The 18,284-nt window shown below is 41.4% G+C and overlaps 1 protein-coding gene across 1 annotated transcript in view; it reads right to left on the minus strand.

Annotated features, from left to right (window-relative positions):
- Window positions 1-11,714, minus strand: part of CD101 (CD101 molecule) — a 38,696-nt gene extending 26,982 nt beyond the window's left edge. Inside the window, exons 1-3 of the mRNA XM_061121061.1 lie at window positions 11,598-11,714; window positions 3,766-4,146; window positions 2,016-2,432 (exon numbers count right to left, since the gene is read on the minus strand). Coding sequence (XP_060977044.1) covers window positions 2,016-2,432; window positions 3,766-4,146; window positions 11,598-11,640 — 841 coding nt within the window. The 5' untranslated portion in view covers window positions 11,641-11,714. The remainder of the gene's footprint in view (window positions 1-2,015; window positions 2,433-3,765; window positions 4,147-11,597) is intronic.
- Between the last annotated feature and the right edge of the window lie 6,570 nt (window positions 11,715-18,284).

Below are 18,284 nucleotides of genomic sequence, written 5' to 3' on the forward strand. Positions count from 1 at the left end.
CAAATTAATAGCAAAACATTCCAAATAAGTTGACATAAAAATGAAAAAGGATCTGACTACATATTCTCAAAAGAAGACAAACAAATGGCTAAAAATCTGGAAAGGAAGATGCTTATCACTAATCACCAGGGAAATGCAAATTGAAGCCACAAGATATCAAGTCACATCTGTTAGAATGGCTGTCATCAAGAGACAAAAGATAGCAAGTGTTGGTGAGGATGGAGAAGAAAAAAGAACCTTTGTATACTGTTAGTAGGAATGTAAATTGGTATGATTGTTACAGAAAATGGTATGGAGGTTCCTCAAAAACTAAAAGTAGAACTACCACATAACCCAGCAATCCCCACTTGAGGGTACATAGCCAAAGGAAATGACACAGTGTCTCAAAGAGATACCTGCACTATGTCCATTACTCATAATATCCAAGATATGAAAACAACACAAGTGACTATCAAAGGATAAACAGATGAAGAAAATGTATGTATACACAATGGACTATTATTAAGCCATGAGAGAAAAGGAAATCTTACTGTTTTCAAAAACATGGACCAACCTGGAGGACATTTTGCTATGTGAAATAAGCCAGACACAGAAAGATAAATACTGTGGAAACTAAAAATGTTGAACACATGGAAGCAGAGAGTAGACTAGTGGTTGCTAGGGCTTTTGGGAGCGGGGTAAATGGGGAGACGTTGGTCAAAGAGTACAAAGTTTCAGTTATGCAGGATGAATAAGTTCAGGAGATCTAATGATTACAGTTAGTCATACTGTGTGGTGTTACCTGAAATTTGCTAAGAAAGTAGACCTTAAGTGTTACCACATACATGACACAAACATGTGAGGCGATGGATATGCTAACGAACTTGATCATAGTCATTTCACAATGCATACAGATATCAAAACACAGTACTGTACACCTTAAACATATATAATTTTTATTAATTTAAATAAATACATTTTAAAAATAAAGACATACATTAAAAAATTTTTTTTCAAAGAAAGGGGAAAAAAAGCATATGTCTCCACAGGACTCCCCGTGTATAATTTGGACATATAACGTCATCAGGACAGTTTTTAATGGAACAGACTAATACTCCTCTTTAAGAAAAAAAAAGAAAGAAAACGTCAATCAACCACCAGTGGATCATCGCTGTTAGCAAGAATGTTTATGGTTTTAGATCTCCTCCTAGTGGACCAAAGCTCATGTGGAGAGACCAGGAATTACAATGGAGTCTTCCTGCTTGCTCTAATGAAAGTGCCGGTGGATCCGGAAGAGTGACATTATTGCAGGGCAAAGGAGCCAGGCGGAGGGAGCACTGCCAAGGCTTCACACTGGAAACTGGGGCTATTCTGAGGCCCAGGTGATTGTGGAGAGAGGGCCTTGGAGAGACACACCTGTCTTCAAACACCAGCTCCACTTCTCACCCGCTGAGCAAGCTTAGGCAGACCATTAGCTGGGGTTCCGGGCCTTGTTTCGAAAACCGGAATTTGACAACTTGCTCCGAGGCTGGTTGTTAGGATTATGTTAGATAATGCAGCTGAAGTGCTTACACAGAGCCTGGCAAAAATGGCAACAAAACTATTTCCATGTATGGCTTGTGGGATCTACCTAACAGTCAATAGATTTTATCCCATATAAGACCTTCCATGGACATAGCCTGCGGACAGAGCCCGAAATGAAGATCTTTCTTATTTATGCTTCAAAAATGACAAAAGCAAAATTTACCCAAACCTTCTAAATGATCTTGTTTTATATTCAACCAAAGATTTAAAAATAAAAATCGGGAGTTCCCTGGTGGTTCTGTGGTTAAAACTCCATCCCTGGTGGTCCTGTGGTTAAGACTCCATGCTTTCACTGCCGAGGGCATTGATTCAGTCCCTTGTTAGGAAGCTAAGATCCCACAAGACATGTGGCACAGCCAAAAAAAGGAAAAAAAAAAAAAAACCAAACAGAAAGATATCTCCCCAAATACCCACCATTAGCATATTAATGAATTTCCTGAGAAGATAATTACCTGCTGGCTGGACCCTGAGAGTTGTTTGATCCGTCTGCTTTTTCGTGATGGAAGTCCAGGTTTCATCAGGATCCTGAATCCATTCAGTTGCCTCACAGAACAGCTGACCTTGATCTGAGGGCTGGAGCCTCCCCATGGATAGCCTGAAGGTAGTGACCCCAAGCTTGTCTAGTCTCACGTCACCAGCTGCAAACCTCTTTGTAAACAAGGGCCCAGGGAGCAATGTAAAATCTTTGGAGAGGGAAATAATCTTGCTGGCTTGGCTTCCTTCTCCATCCTTCATCAGGTACCAGGTGATGGAGAGGTGGGTATGTTGGGCTGTGGCTTTGGACACCTCACAGGTAAGTGCCAACGGCTCACCTTCCTCCTTATTTAGAGTCTGCGGAGCCATGGCCGCCGAGAGGGTATCTGGAATGACTGGACACAGAGGAATGATGGTAACTGACTTAGTATCAATTAGAGGCTTAGTTAGACCAGCCTCTGTAGATGAAGGTGGTGGCCTGACCCACTATCTGTAAAGTACATTCTTTGAGTTGGCTTCCCATCAGCCGTATGCTTTACCTATTACCAATAGGAAAATTGGCATCTATGTACATACAGTCTATGGAACCTGGCAAGGCTCTTGGTTCACTGTTACATTTTTAGCATAGTCTGTAACCCATTTTGCTACTCAGACACAGAAGTTTTAAATGGGAAAAGCACTAGGAGCTAGAAGACCTATATTCTGATCCTATATTTGTTCCTATTTGACTCCATGAACTGGAACAAGTCACTTCACTTGTTTGGGCCTTCACCTGCTCCTTTATAAAATAAAGTTCTGAAATAATCTGTTATAATTTATCTTTCAGAGCCAAAATGCAACCCTTACTGAAGTTTTGATAACCATCCTATACCCTAACATTTTCTTCCTCCTCAAAGGAGATCATACAGCCTAAGTTTATGTGAAAGCGACATTTAGATTCAACAATGAATGTTTATTGAGCGTCTATTCAGTGCTAACCACTGTGCTAGGGAGTGAAGTAAATGTTATCTTACAGTGCTTGGGGCAAAATCAGAGAGGGTCATATAAGCAGCCAATTACCACATAAACTGGGTGAGTGCTAATAACAGTGCTGTGAAGAGAACAAGAAAAAGGAACAAATATGGGAATATTGCCTGCAACAGTCAGAACAGGTTTCACAGGAGAGGAAAGAGCTAAACTGGGTTTGAAAGTATATGTAGGAGTTTGCTAGGCTGAAAAGGAAGTGATAAGATATTCTAGGCAAAGGGACAAAACGGTAATTTCAAATATGACCCTTGCCACATAGGAAAATACACTAGAGAATGGTAGTTTGAGAATAACTATTTCCACATTAATGACTTACTTCCTATGATATTAATTATATATAAATGTGTTATATCAATACCAGCTCTTCTATCAAGTTAATACTCTGCTTCCAAGAAGAGACATGAGAACTCTCAAAGCTTTGTCTGTGTTATTATCAAACCTATGGATAGCTTTGGGCAAGGCCTCGGAATACCACATCATATCTAACTCTTCATGACAAAGTCGATTGGGAAAACGAATTGAGAGTTTTACAGAATATGAGATACCTCTCTGTGACAAACTCCAGAATATTCAGAGGGGTTCATGGGCTCTTTTGCTAAGACAAACAGCACACTATAAAGCCATGTCACAGGGCAAGGCATTGTGGTGATGGAGATTGTGGTTTGTTAGGGGCTGGCTAACAAAGAAGGGCGCACAGCTTACCAATAAGATTAGTCTTCGCATTGTAAGTCCCATAGTATTTTTCATCAGTGTTGGGTGTGAAACACTCATATTCGCCAGTATCCTTCATCTGGAGCTTGGAAATGTGCAAAAAGACCGAGTTACCCCGGACCCTCTCCACGTAGATTTCCCTACTTTTTACCCGCTTTGCATACAGTACATAAGAGAAGGTGTCATCCTTGGTGCTAATGATCTGGATTTCTTGGGTCGGGGCTGTTGGCAGGTAAACAGACCACTGGAAATGCTGCTCAGAAGGTCCTTGGTGGCCAGTTACATTGCAGCCGATGCTGATGGGGTAACCTTCAGCTCTGAATAGCGGTCCTTTCTGAACTGTTACTTCTCGCTGGCCAATGCTGAGCTTAGCTTGCAAGTAGGAGAAAGAAAAGGGAATAAAAATAGATTAGTGCTCCAGTTCCCAATGTGCCACATTATGTAGCTCCCTGTATTACAATTCTAGAAAATGAGATCACAGGTTATTAGCTATAATCCACTCAAATGTTCAATACCTTCTTCAGGCTGAGGAGCAGTGGAATGGCTTGATGAGTTAATTGTTCTTTTATAATTCTAACTTCTAGAGTAATCTCTAGTCTCTTAAAAAAGGATAGCTTCATCAGTATAACATGACCACTTCTATAAAATGCACATACTTACCTAAGTGCACCTGAAGTAAATAAGATGTATGATAATTCACCTTTTACATAATTTTATGGAAAAATTCTCAGTATACTTGCTCAAGCCTCCACTTCTTAGGTACCTGTCATCGAGCTGTCCTAACAGAAATGATTGCTGGAGAGACCGAGTCCATGGCACTGCCCCTGGTGCTATGCCTTTTTCTGCTGGTTGGTTGGAACTATTTGTAGCTCCTGGCCAGGTCTGGTGCAAGATTAGCTAAACTTAGCACCTGAAGAAGCAGCAGTACTTCCTTTCTATACCATAGAGGGTTTTTCATTTTGTAATTTTTTAAAGAGCCACTACAACTTTATTGAAAAGCTTCCTAAAAGATGACTGTCAAGTCCAACAGGATCCAGGATCAGACTTAGTTTAGTTGCTCTCTTATTTAAAGCTTTCAGTTTGGGATCACAGTGGAATGCTTCATGTTAGGACAAATCTCAAGTATTAGGTTTAAAGGAGAAAATATTATTTAGTGATAATTTTCCCTTTAACATACACATTTTCAAAATCAAGACTTTTTTAGAAATTAAAGTGCATGTGTTTATTTCTTATGTTAATATTAAAGGCTGGTTTATTTTGTGTTACAGAAAGAACAATGAACAAGTGATAGAGATGCTGCAAAGGTGAGCTAAGTCTTTCACTTGGGGCCTAGGGCCCAGGGGAAAGACATCATAAGAGTCCATCAGGGAGCAATTACTGGCATTACGGAATTAACAGAGCAGAGTTCATAAGCAGGGATGGAAGAAGCAGAGCATCTGCTGAATTTTGTGAATCCACAAGGACAAAGAGTAAGGGAGACAGATTGGAAAAAAAAGTGAGACAAAGGAAAAATGACATTACAGAGACCATGGTCAGGTTAAATATAGAAATTTTAGAATGAAAACAATTCTGATAGGAGGGGACCTGCAAAAACAGGGAGAAAGGGTAATTGGTCACGATATAGTCAACTAAAAATTGCATATGGATACAATCAATGCAAAACTGGCAAACAAACATCCAATCAATCAACCAACTGTATACATTTCCAATAATGATTTAAAATATACTAATTTATTCATAAATCCCAATTAAATGTGATATATATACATTAGGCTTTTTTTGTAATAAGTACTTAGGAATAGAAGTTAGAAAATATGAGAAAAAATTTTGTTACTTTAATTTTTTTCAAAACAGGACTTTTTATTGAAGTATAGTTGATTTACAATGTTGTGTTAGTTTTAGGTGTACAGCAAAGTGATTCAGTTATACATACTTACATATCTATTCTTCTTTGAATTATTTTCCATTATAGGTTATTACAGGGTATTGAGTATAGTTCCCTATGCCATACAGTAGTAAAATTTTAAAATATTATTTACCAAAAAATTATTCTACAGAGGCAATTTAAAACATTGTCAGCAATGCTAGCCAGTCTTAGATATACATCTTAAAGAAATGTGCGCACTGCACCAGGCTACACATGAAAAAATATCCACAGCTGCATTGTTCACTGCGGCCCCCAGACTAGAGACAACTTATATGTCCATCAACAGTAGAACAGGCAGGCTGTGGTACATTCATAAAGTGGAATCTTATACAGAAATAAAAGGGAGTGAATTGCTGCTGGTTGCAAAAACATGGATCACTGTGTTTAAGGAAAGATGCTGAACACTTAGAATCTTTTTGATATTTACAAAATGAATATAAAAGTTAAAAAAAGGCAAAAAAAAACCCCACACTGTATTGTTTAGTGATGCAAACATAAGAAGTTAAACCTTTAAAAAAAAAAAAAGCTAAGAAGTAGTTATCATGGAAGTCAGGAAAGTGATTGTATGTGTATCTGGTGGGGCATATAGCAAGGTAGATGGGTGAGTCTAGGGTCCTAGCAATGTTCTATTTCTTCTCCTGCATAGTGATTACATGGTTTTTACTTTTTCCTTATTTATTCAATTTCATAGCTGTGTTTTATTAACTTTCCTTTTTAATTAATTAAGTTTTGGCTGTGTTGGGGCTCGTTGCTACAAGCAGACTTTCTCCACTTGCGGTGAGCGGCGGCTAATCTTTAACTGGTGCGTGAGCTTCTCACTGTGGCGGCTTCTCTTGTTGCCAAGCAGGGGCTCTAGAACATGGGTTCAGTCACTGTGGCACGCGGGCTTAGCCTGTGCAGCTCGTGGAAACTTCCCCAAGAGATCGAACCCGTGTCCCCTTCCTTGGCAGGTAGATTCTTAACCACTGGACTACCAGGGAAGTCACTTCTGTGTTATATTTGCACAGTAAAAATGTTTTTAAAAATGTGATTTCTGAGGTACCACTAATATGTTTATGTCAGGGGATGTTTCCACAATATTATTTTTTATGCCTAGGCAGCATTTACTCTACATTTTTTATGACTTTTCAGAGAGATGGGTACATTCAAAACATTTTATTGTGCAAAGTAGTACTTTATTTTCTTCTGTTTCAGTTGCTAATTCAATTAATATTTATTTAACCACTTGTAGTATTTCTGATGCTTCAAGGACTAAGATATGAAGATGAGTTTAGGATAGTCTTTGACTTCTCGATTTTACAATTCAGTCAAGTAGGGTGGTCGTCATCTCTCCTGGAAAGATATGTGATAAAAGTTCTTTGAGGAATTTGAAGGAAGGAAAGATTACATTTTAGGGAAAGAAAATAGGTAAGGTATATGGAAGAGATAGTATTAAAAATGGACCTTGGAGAAGGTTATGGCAATTTAAGTGGAGAGAAAGGGTATTTTTCAGTGAAGGAAACTTCATGAAAAGACTGTATAAGTAGTAATCAAAAGAATTGTTCAGGAAATAGGGAGTAATCAGTTGGATTCGAGGGTGGGTTACACAAAGATTAATAGAAAGAGGTAAGATTGGGCAGGAATTTTGAGTCCAAAGCATGAAGAGCTTAACTGGCATATTTAAAAGTTTGGGCTTGATTGATAGGCAATGGGGAATCCACTGAAAATGTTTTAAAATTCTTAGTAAAATTAACTTGATGGTGTATAGGATGATGGAGTTAGAAGTAGATATCAGATAGTTATAGTAGCTCAGGAGATAAGTGATGAAGGCAGTAGAAATGGAAAGAAAGGGGCTATAATCTGAGAGCCACTGTGGAGATAAATCTATAGAGTTTTTCAGCATCTTAGATGCTTGGAGGTTAAAGGGGTGGATGGAAGACAAGAGGAAATCAAAGATGATACCAGGTTTTGTAAGGGTGACTGGGAGTAACAATACTGTTAACAGGAATAAAGCTATCAGGAAGAGGAACTGTTGTGTGTTCAAGGGTGAAGGAGAAGATGAAGAACTTAATTTTGGAAACACTAAATTAAAGTGCTATGGAATAAACAAGAAGGAAATCCAGCAAATATTTAGAGATATTGTTGAAATATATGTCAATATCTGTATCTCTTTCTATACTTTAAAATCTACTCAACTCTTTGAAAATATTTGTCATCTAGTTATCTTAAGAACTCTGTGATATTCCCATATTTAGCAATGTCAAAGTTGTAAATGGTGGAGCCAGACTCGAATTTGGATTTACAAATGTCAAATTCCTGACTGTCTCCATTGCTTCCTCACTGCTTCCTGTAAATGCTTGTCTGTAACTAGGGAGAGTTCTGGGCTATAGATGCTGACTTAGTCATTTACATGTTAAGTAGTGGAAAATATTAGGGCATATAAGAAGAGAGCTAAAGAGAGATTATTAGAGGATCTCTCTATTTAGGAAATAAGATGAGAAATGCATGCTACAGAAAGAAGAAGGGGAAGTGGGAGGGTAGCTAGGACACTGCAGCTTGAAAACCAAAGGAGCAAAATGTTCCAAGAAGAAAGAGCTTGTCAGCATTGCTGAATGCTACTGAGGGGTAAGGATTCGAAAGGCAGAGGTGTCCTTTTAGTTTGATGATGAGGATGTCAGTGGTGATCTTTGTAAAAGAGATTTCAAAAGAGCAGAAGCAGAGCATTTCAAGGGTAAGAAACAACTGCAAGAAGCTTAAACTACTTCAAGAAGTTTCATGGAGAAGGGAAAGAGAAAAATAGGGTGGTAGTTAGAAAGAGCAGTTCAGTGGGGCAGAGCAGTGAGGGCAGATGGACAGGGGGGCCTCTGCATGTTTATGGGCAGAGGAGCTGCACAGGGGAGAGATGGATGAAGCCAGAGAGATGATGATGAATGCAGTAAGGTCTTAGTGGAAGCATGAGGTCAAGAACTTGACTGGGAGGGTACCACTGTCTCAGAAAAGTGAAAGAGACAATGTGAAGGATTAATAGGTATTATGGAGGTACAAAGAAATGATGGACAGAGGCCAGTTCAAATGGTCATGCATGGGGAATCATACACTTGAAGCGTCTTATTATAAATCTGTTTTCTGTGGGATGTTGCACATATCTCTCCTCCAAAAGAGGAAAATACCTCAGGGGACTGGCCTGTTGCTTTCTCTTTTAATGGACAGAGGGTTAGGCACCTCTGGACAGCAGATTCTTGCTGACTGATGCACACACAGCTTAACAATGACATACTGCATCAGAGTCACACTTTTGATGCATGAAGAATTTCCTGATGGTATTGGCTTTTTTCAAAAACATCACTGGCATTGCCAAATTTTCTATTTCAGTGTTATTTGAATTGAAGTTATTTGATTGAACTATATAAAATGGTCAACACCTGACCATTTTTGATATACAAAAACAGCAACTTCAAATACTTCCACCTTATACAAAACCTGGCTTGAGAATATCAAACACAACAAACAACTTCTCTTTCTTTACCCATACAAAATCTCTGCATGCTTGGAGGCTGAAAGCATTTTCATCCATAATTTAATGGATTTCTTTTTTTTTTTTTTTTGAATACAGTCTTAGTAAGACAAACAGTATGCCCTCCCCAGGACCCTCCCAAGTTAATGACTTTTATTTGTAGGGCAGCTAGTTAGGGTGAGGGGTGACAGACCAAGAGGACAAAGCTAAGTCCAAGAATTCATTTATCCATGACTTTAACCTCATCTGGCCCTATATTCTAACAGGATTCATCAGTCTTTACAAATTTTTTTGAACTTTTTATTTTATATATAAATTTATATTAAATTTATTTTATGTATTTATAGCCAATTAAACAATGTTGTGATAGTTTCAGGTGGATAGTGAAGGGACTCAGCCATACATATATATTTACGTATTTATTTTTAAAACTAATTAGGACAAGGTAAACATTTGCTAAACAATGCAAGTGCTCAACTGATCATCCATCATTTAGTTTATTTCCTTAATTTTCTCCTTCTGTATTTGTAATGATAAATAGCAGGCTTGCAAAATCTTTTTCAAGTTACTTTCTGATTTAGGTGTTTTTCACATAAAAACTGGGGCTCTATACAAAATAAGTATTTATGGAATCTAAATTTAGAAGAAATAAATATATAACCCAGTTTAGGTAATGGTTTAAATGAACTAGGAAAAGCCTGGCTGCTTCCCCTTTTTGAACCTTGGTTACTTTCCTTTTCCCAGGCCTTTCGGACTACTCACCACCCCCATCCCGCCCCCCCTCCCCACCAAAAAAAAAAGACAGAATTTGCAACCGTCTGACTTGTTGCTCAATGTAAGCCCAGTTTCCCCATACACAAGCCAAACACACAGTTCAGAGACACAAGGCAGATCCTTGAGAGTCACACTCAGACACCTGAACAGGACAAATAGGAACATGCCAGGCAACAGTCCCCAAGGGACCCCACCAGTCCTCCTAGTCATCAGTGCCTGCCAAGCCAGTCTGGTGGGCATCAATTAACCAGCAACTGGTCCCAATAACTTCCCCTGCAGGCTATCCATCACCCCCATCAGGCCCCGTATCTGATCTTCACCTCTCACTACCCAGTGTCCTTTGAGACAGGAGCCCAGTGCAATTCAAGCCAAGGTTTATTAAGCGCTCCTTTGAGCTGAATGCTGCACCCTTTTTGTCTATTAGCCACAGCCTTGGTTGCTCTGATCCTAAGCTCTTTTAGTTCCCCTATTGTCCAAATCCCTTTACTAATTCCATCTAGTCACTCTAAAGCAGAAGTTTTAAACCTGAGTCCACATGGGGGAATAAAGGGTTCGTAAACTTGGGTGGAAAAACACCCTACATCTTTATTTTCACTAACCTTAATGGAAATTCAGTATTTTCTTCAGCTATGAAGGTAGACAACAAACCATAGATATTTTCACATCACATCTATTGCAGAGTCTTGAAATATTGTTCACACTCATTACTACATTGAAATTTGGTGGTTAATAGACCACTTCTAGATCTTATCATATAATGAATACATAAAGAAGAAAATAAATGACTACATCATGATTTATTTTAAAATATTTTTGATAACTGCATTTCAATATGAGTATTTTCCCCTATAATCTTATATGTTTTAATTTATGTATTTAAAAATTATTCTGAGAGGGGGGTGAAGATGAGCTTCACCAGATGCTAAATGAATCCACAGCACTGAAAAGTACCTGCTCCCTGCTCTCTCTGCTCTGAGACTATTTCATGCCCTTCCCAGTTCATCTGTTCTCCATCCACCCCCAAATTTCTACTTCCTCCACCCTGTTCCACCATGTACAAGTGCCCCTAGGCTCGTGGAGGCCCTTCCACATGGCTCTCAGCAGAGACATGTGACTCTTCCTGCCACCTTCTCAGTTTCACAGTAGTCAACGCCCAATTCAGCCCACAGGTGAACTCAGAACCTTCTTTTAAGTTAGCCTAAAACTATTACGTGCTCTCATAAGCCTTTCATCCAGCCACATCCCCGAGGTACATTACTCTAGACAAGCTCTCATCAGGCATCCCCTGTCAGTCTGAAGAGTTAAGCCTCATCCTATCTCCAGGAATGGGTTAGCCCAAGAAAATGAGGTGAAGGCAAGGGCCAGCAAAACTGGCAGATCTAGTAACACACGCAAGTATAAAAACCTCTGGGATCAGGTTCATGGGACTCAACCAAACATTGCACCACCTGGAACTCAAGGCTGTTCAGGTAGCCAAGAACATCATCAAAAGTCAAGAGTGATTGCCAGCACCAGAGATGTGGGCCATTGTTTTCCCCATAGAGACCAAACTGTCCCATTTTATCACCCAAAAGTCTCTGTTTGACTAGTTCCTGTGACAACAGTAACATACAGAAATGTGACACTTACTCAGAAAGAGAAAAAATGATGCCACATGTGGGAAGCGTGCCATTTGGACCAGTGTAGACCTTTCCTGGTGGTGTCACTGAAGTTGCTCAGACGCCGAGTGACAAATGCTGCGCTCTCACTACAAAGATAAAGAGGAAGCAATCGTGCGGTTTCCAGCCCACTGAGAAGCAGAGATGGCCTGCAAAGGGCAATAGTTTGCTTTACATGGCTCTTTGAAAATCATTCCAGTTCGGTGTGAAAAGTTATCTTCATGGGCAGGTAATGACATATAGATACAAATAAGAAAAGATGGCCTCCTTCTGGCTAAATATGTGTCAATTTAGGTAATGATGAGGGCATTTAAGCAAACAGAATAAATAAAACAATCAAGCAGAAATTTTCTCTTCTTAGCCCTCACCTTGCCTCCCATCTTGGGAGAGGGAAGGGGTTGAGAAAAGAGCCCCTGGAAGACAGGAACCTGGGCAACATGAGGTGGCGGTGATGCTGGCCTGCTCTAGAATCAGGCTGCCTGGGTGTGCACACAGACTCTGTTTTTAGTAGCTGATCTTAGAAAAGTTACTCAACATTTTCTAACTCTCATCTACAAAACAGAGATACTAACTGTGTACGTCCCATAAGACTGCTGTGAGAATTGAATGGACTAATTCACTGAAAGCGCTCAGAGCAACATCTAGTACATAGGAAGTGCCCAATGGATATCAAGGAATATTCAGGGGAATCTTCAGCTGCTCAATGTGGACCTGGCCACTAAGGATGGCCCTGAATCCAGGCCAAATTAATCCTAGTACCCAAAGACAAGACTGTACAAGGGACAAGCTCACTAAGGATGTTAGTTCTCCAGACCAAGCCTCTATTTAGATACGTCAGGGATGGTCTGGTCTGCTTCAGGCCACAGTTACAGCAGATTCCTGCTCCAACCATCCACTGATTTATCCAACGATTTTTTTTTTTTTAAATCTTCTGGGTGTGTTAGGGGCTGCACACACTGGGTTGGACAAAATGTTTCTTTTTGACCAACTCAATACAAAGTCTTTGTTCTCAGGAAGCTTCCACTTACTCAGGTAACCACAGGGTAATTTTGCAAGCACAACAATCAATGGGGCACCTCAAGCTAGTCCAGAAAATGAGTGGGTGGGAGGGAGGGTCAGGATCGGCTGGGTCACGTGAGGCAACCAGGGAGGAAGGGGGGCTGAGGTGTGGTTGGGGAGGTCCAGCATGGACCGTGATGCATCCGCTGTGCCCTCTTGTTGGAGTAAAGTTAGAGGCTGGTGTGAAGGGAGAGGGTCTATAGAAGTGGGCTGGGACAGACCTGAGTTGGTCATGCACGCCAGGCCTAAGAAATTGGTCTTAACCTTATAGAAAAGGGAAGCTATTAAGAGGTTGGTTGTTGGTTGGTTTTTTAAGTAGGAAAATGGCCTGGTCATGTTTTTCTTTTAAGTTGAGTACCAAGATGAGGAAGGGAGGCGAGGAAGGAAGCAGGAAGGCCAGATACAGCCTTTTGAAATTTTCTGCAGGAGCAATGCTAAGGGCCTGAATTAGGGCATTTAACATAAAGACAGAGCTAGGAGAGATGATGAGGTCATGAAATACTTCACGGAGCATCTGCTTTAGGATAAGCACCTTACCAGGTGCCAGAGACACATATGGAAAAGTGTAGCCTCTGATCTTAGGAAGTTTTGCTGGTGGAGCCTGGTGCAGGTGGACAGGAAAGAACATGACTGGCTATCATCACATAAGGTAAATTCCGGGAGGTCCACTAGGAGAAATACAGGCGGCAAGAGACATGGAGAGCTGAAGGAGAGAAAGAATATATCTAATTTGAGGAGAATGGGAAGTCAGGAATCTTCAGGGAAAAGGTAGCATTGTATGATTTATTTTTCCAGGGGGAATTAGAGCAGAGTAGGGTAAGATTTGATGCTTTTGAACTGTGGTGTTGGAGAAGACTCTTAAGAGTCCCTTGGACTGCAAGGAGATCCAACCAGTCCATCCTAAAGGAAATCAGTCCTGGGTGTTCATTGGAAGGACTGATGCTGAAGCTGAAACTCCAATACTTTGGCCACTTCATGTGAAGAGTTGACTCATTGGAAAAGACCCTGATGCTGGGAGGGATTAGGGGCAGAAGGAGAAGGGGATGACAGAGGATGAGATGGCTGGATGGCATCACCAACTCGATGGGCATGAGTTTGAGTAAACTCCGGGAGTTGGTGAAGGACAGGGAGGCCTGGCATGCTGCGATTCATGGGGTCACAAAGAGTCGGACACGACTGAGCAACTGAACTGAACTGAGGGTAAGATCCTACAAGCTTTCATCTGGAAGCCTATAACTTTAAAAAGCTATTTATTTATTGGCCAGGCCACACAGCATGTGGGATCCTAGTTCCCTGAAAAGGGATCGAACCCCTGCCCCTTGTAGTGGAAGCATGGAATCTTAACTACTGGGCCACTGGGGAAGTCCTTGAAGCCTCTAACTTCTTTTTTAATTTTAATTTTTTTCTTTTTTTCAAGTTTTTTAAAAATTGAGATATAATTGACACGCAACACTGTATTAGTTGAGCTTCCCTGGTGGCTCAGTCAGTAAAGAATCTGCCTACAGTGCAGAAGACCTAGGTTCAATCCCTGGGTCAGGAAGATCCCCTGGAGAAGAAAACAGCAACTCATGCCCCATGGACAGAGGAGCCATGGAGTTGCAAGAGTCGGACACAACTTGGCAACTAAACCACCGACCACCACCACCACCACTGTGCTAGTTTTAGGTGTACAACACAGTGATCTCCCTTTGGTTTTATTCATTAGCAATGACACCAAACAATAGCAACCCTCCTCCATGTCAACCTACAAATATTAACATCTTCAGTTAAAAGGCCCTGTGCGTTCCTTTTTAAGGTACTATGCAGTGCTTGGGGGATAAAAGAGGTAAAAAAATGGGCCCTGCCCTCCAGGAAGTTGGAATCTAGTTTGATAAAGGACTGTAGATAAGAAATGGTAGCCATGGAAGGCAGCCTGTGTTGGGTATTCATTTTAGGACTCAGGCAAGACCACTGCAGACAGGGGGCAGCTAGAGGTCATTCAGAAAAGGCTGGTTTATGTGGTTTATGTTAGGTCTTTGGAAATCTGGAATGATTCAAATAGAGAAGAGAGAAGAAAGGACATTCCCTAGGGAGAAATGAAATGTACAAAGATACTGAGGCAGGGATATACAGGTTGTATTCAGGGAACAATTAAAGGGCATCTTACCTGGAATGGTGATTTCAAACTACCTCTCCAGGCAGTTAACTATAGTATCAGTAGGGATTGCAGTACAAGAATTTTTTCCACCATTTCAGTTGTAGAAGTCATGGGTTAGGCCCTAGGCTCCAAAATTTACTATATCAGTTAGCTATTGCTGCATAACAAATAGCAAGCTTTGGTGGCATACAGATTTTTGTTCACAAGCCTATGGATGAGCTGATGGGAGCTAGATGATCTAGGATGGCCTTAGCTTGGATCCCTCTCATAGTCCTTGAATAGGCTAGCCTGGGTATATTTTCACAGTAATGTCAGGGGTCCAAAAGGACTAGGAGAAACACATCAGTACTTTTAAAAGCTTCTACTTGCATCATGACTGCTAACATCCTCAGATCAAAGCAAGTCTCATGGCCAAGTCGAAAAGCAAGAGATGGGTTAATAGACTCCATCTCTTGCGGGAAGGAAACAGCAAAGTGGCAGGGCAAAAGCAGTGGAAGGGAACTGGGGCCATCGATGCAATCAATCTGCTACACGCACTGAAAAGAGAATTATGTTAGAAATAAGCATTGACCACAGAGACAATCATTGCCAATAATGCAGAGGGCCCTGTATTCCCGAAATACACACAACTAAGTAGTGAAGTGAAAGTCGCTCAGTCGTGTCTGACTCTTTGAGATTCCATGGATGGAATTCTCTAGGCTAGAATAGTGGAGTGGGTAGCCTTTTCCCTTCTCCAGGGGATCTTCCCAACCCAAGGATTGAACCCAGGTCTCCTGCATTGCGGGCAGATTCTTTACCAGCTGAGCCACAAGGGAAGCCCAAGAATACTGGAGTGAGTAGCCTATCCCTTCTCCAGGGGATCTTCCTGACCCAGGAATCGAACCAGGGTCTCCTGCACTGCAGGCAGATTCTTTACCAACTGAGCTATCAGGGAAGCCCAACTAAGTAATGCTCTAGCAATTTTTCACTTCTGGCTGTTGCCAATTTTTTTTTTCTTTCCATGTTAGCGGCTCCATTTCTGCCAGAATTTAACATTGACAGGGTGATGCTGCTTCTTTTCTGGAAGGAAAAAAAAGAAGCTTTATGTTATTAAGGGGAAAAGAAAAAAGAAGAAGAAAGAAAAAATAGAGCCAGTGAGAGAGACAGTTATTCTATTACCTTGGGAATCACTGTAGTGCATGGCAATTGTATCAGTTGAAAGGAATGTAAAAATGGAATCCCTGATTCAGATGGAAGGACAGGGCGAGTGATAGTCAAAGCAACACAACGATGTACTAAAGAAAAAAGTCCTTTCTTAAGTTCCTAGAAGATTAATGAAAAGTGATGTATTTTTTTTTCAGGTTTGACATTTCAAATATTAATTCCACAAAATGACAAAAATTGCAAGTATCACGGATTTCTAGGCTAAGCGTTCAGGCCTAAGATATATTTAAATGCAGACCTTTTACATGTCAAGTTCTGTGTGAGGCATTTTCACTTATGCAGGGTTACAGAATAGCTCACATCATTAATCGCATTTTATAGATGAGAAAACCGAGGCTCAGAAGAATCCATTAACTTGGCTAAGATTGTATGGCTAGGAATGGGTGCATTCTATGGCTGCCATCTCACTTTTGGTTCAGTGCCCTTTTTATTACACTTTCTAGCTTGCCATTCAAAATTTTCAGAAGGCAGAGTATGTGGGACAGTGAGTGACAGGAGGACAGAAAAGAAAATCCTGAAGGGGTGAGCAGAAAGCTGATCAGGATTTTGCCCGTTTTCCCTACTTGAGCTCCTGCAATTTAGGTCAGTGATTGCTATCTGCATGGGTGTAGGTCTTACCCAGGTACAGGGCAGCCCCAGGTTCTAAGCCTTGCTCCTCCACGCATGGAACGCCACCATGAGCTCAATCAATCTGTCCCTCATACAACAGTGGGAGAAACTGAGGCCTAGAGCAGACCCGGGTACAACTTGGGTCCTATGACGGAGAACAACTCCCAGGTCGTTTACTTCTCACCAGTCTGACTTCACCAGGAGCTGACAATTAGCTAACTGAGGCTGAGTTTTTCAACGTGGGTGGCAACTCCTATCTGTGGGGAAAAACCTTAAGTAGATTCCTGTTTGCAGAGGCAAATGCCAGGGCACAAGAAGGGCATTTTCTAGTCATACAATCTAGGCAGGTTAGTTGATTCCTCTGAGCCTCAGTTTTCTCATCTGTAAAATGGGGTTACTACCTATCACATAGTGATGTGAGTTATTCTACAATACTGCATATGTGAAAGGAAAGGGGGTGAAGGAGGAGACAGGGATTAGGGGCTGGTAGCAGCAGAGCAAGAGCAACAGATGGGATTCCCAGGCCATCTTCTGGTTTCAGACATACCCTTGGCAAGAGCTACACCTTCAGTTCCCTGTCAGGGAGTAATTGACAATGAGTTCTGATTTTAAAGCAAGAAGGGGGTGTGGGGGGAGTGCTCAAAATAGGCCCCAAAGGGAGGAAGAAAGGGGGCAAAGGGACAGGAAGTTTGCTTTACCTGGGCTTTAGGTACAGGTGTACCCCTGACACAGATGCCCCTTCACGGTCTCCTTGGCCCATAAAGCAGCCCAGGTGCCTACTCCCTTACTAAATAGTGACCTTTTCACCCTAGTTTCCAACTGCCTCCTCTTCCCTCCCCTCTTCAGATCTGTGAGTTTCCCCATATTCTGTATTCTGCTTGATTTCCTAACTAGCCAGCACTTGAGCCCACCATGATCTGGGCTTGACTTCACCCAAACATCCAAGGTCACAGCCATGGACAGTGTTCGGCTCTCCCTTGACTCGGTCCTTCTGTGGCATGAGGTATGACCGACCATTGGCATATCTGCTCGGAATTCTGTCCTTCCTTCTCTGATACCAAGATCTTGCCGGGATTTTTCCTCCCCTCTTCGGAAGTTCCTTCTCAGTGAAGCCCTTCTCGGGGTTCTGTCACCAGCCCTTTCTCCTCATGCTGCTTCCACATCTCATGCCCTGTCTGTATACTGACAATCAGAAATCTGCCTCCACCCCCAACTTCTCCCTTAAGCTCCAGGCCAATCATCTAACTGCTGAACATTTCCACCTGAAGGTCCTGCAGAAAACTCAAACTTGCGTCCAAAGCTAAAATCGTTGTTTCCTCCTTCACTGGTAATGTCCACTGTTGCTGAGTGCACCAACATCCATCCAGACCCGTGGCTGGCCTCCATATTCCACATTTAGTTGTAAAACCCTGTCAGTTCTTCCTAAAACTTTTAATGAATTCACTGTAGCTGCTGCTGTCACAACTGAGAGCTGTGATTTTTCACCTGGATTAATGCAGTTCAGTTCATCTTCCAGCTTTGCCTGCACCCTGCGCCCCCTCTGCCAGAGTAATCTAAAATGCAAACATAGCCACACACTCTCCTGAATAAAGACTTTCAGGGCTTCCCCCGTGGTCTAGTGGCTAAGAATCTGCCTTGCAATGCATGGGA

This window comes from Dama dama, chromosome 20, assembly GCF_033118175.1.
Source record: "Dama dama isolate Ldn47 chromosome 20, ASM3311817v1, whole genome shotgun sequence".
NCBI lineage: Eukaryota > Metazoa > Chordata > Mammalia > Artiodactyla > Cervidae > Dama > Dama dama.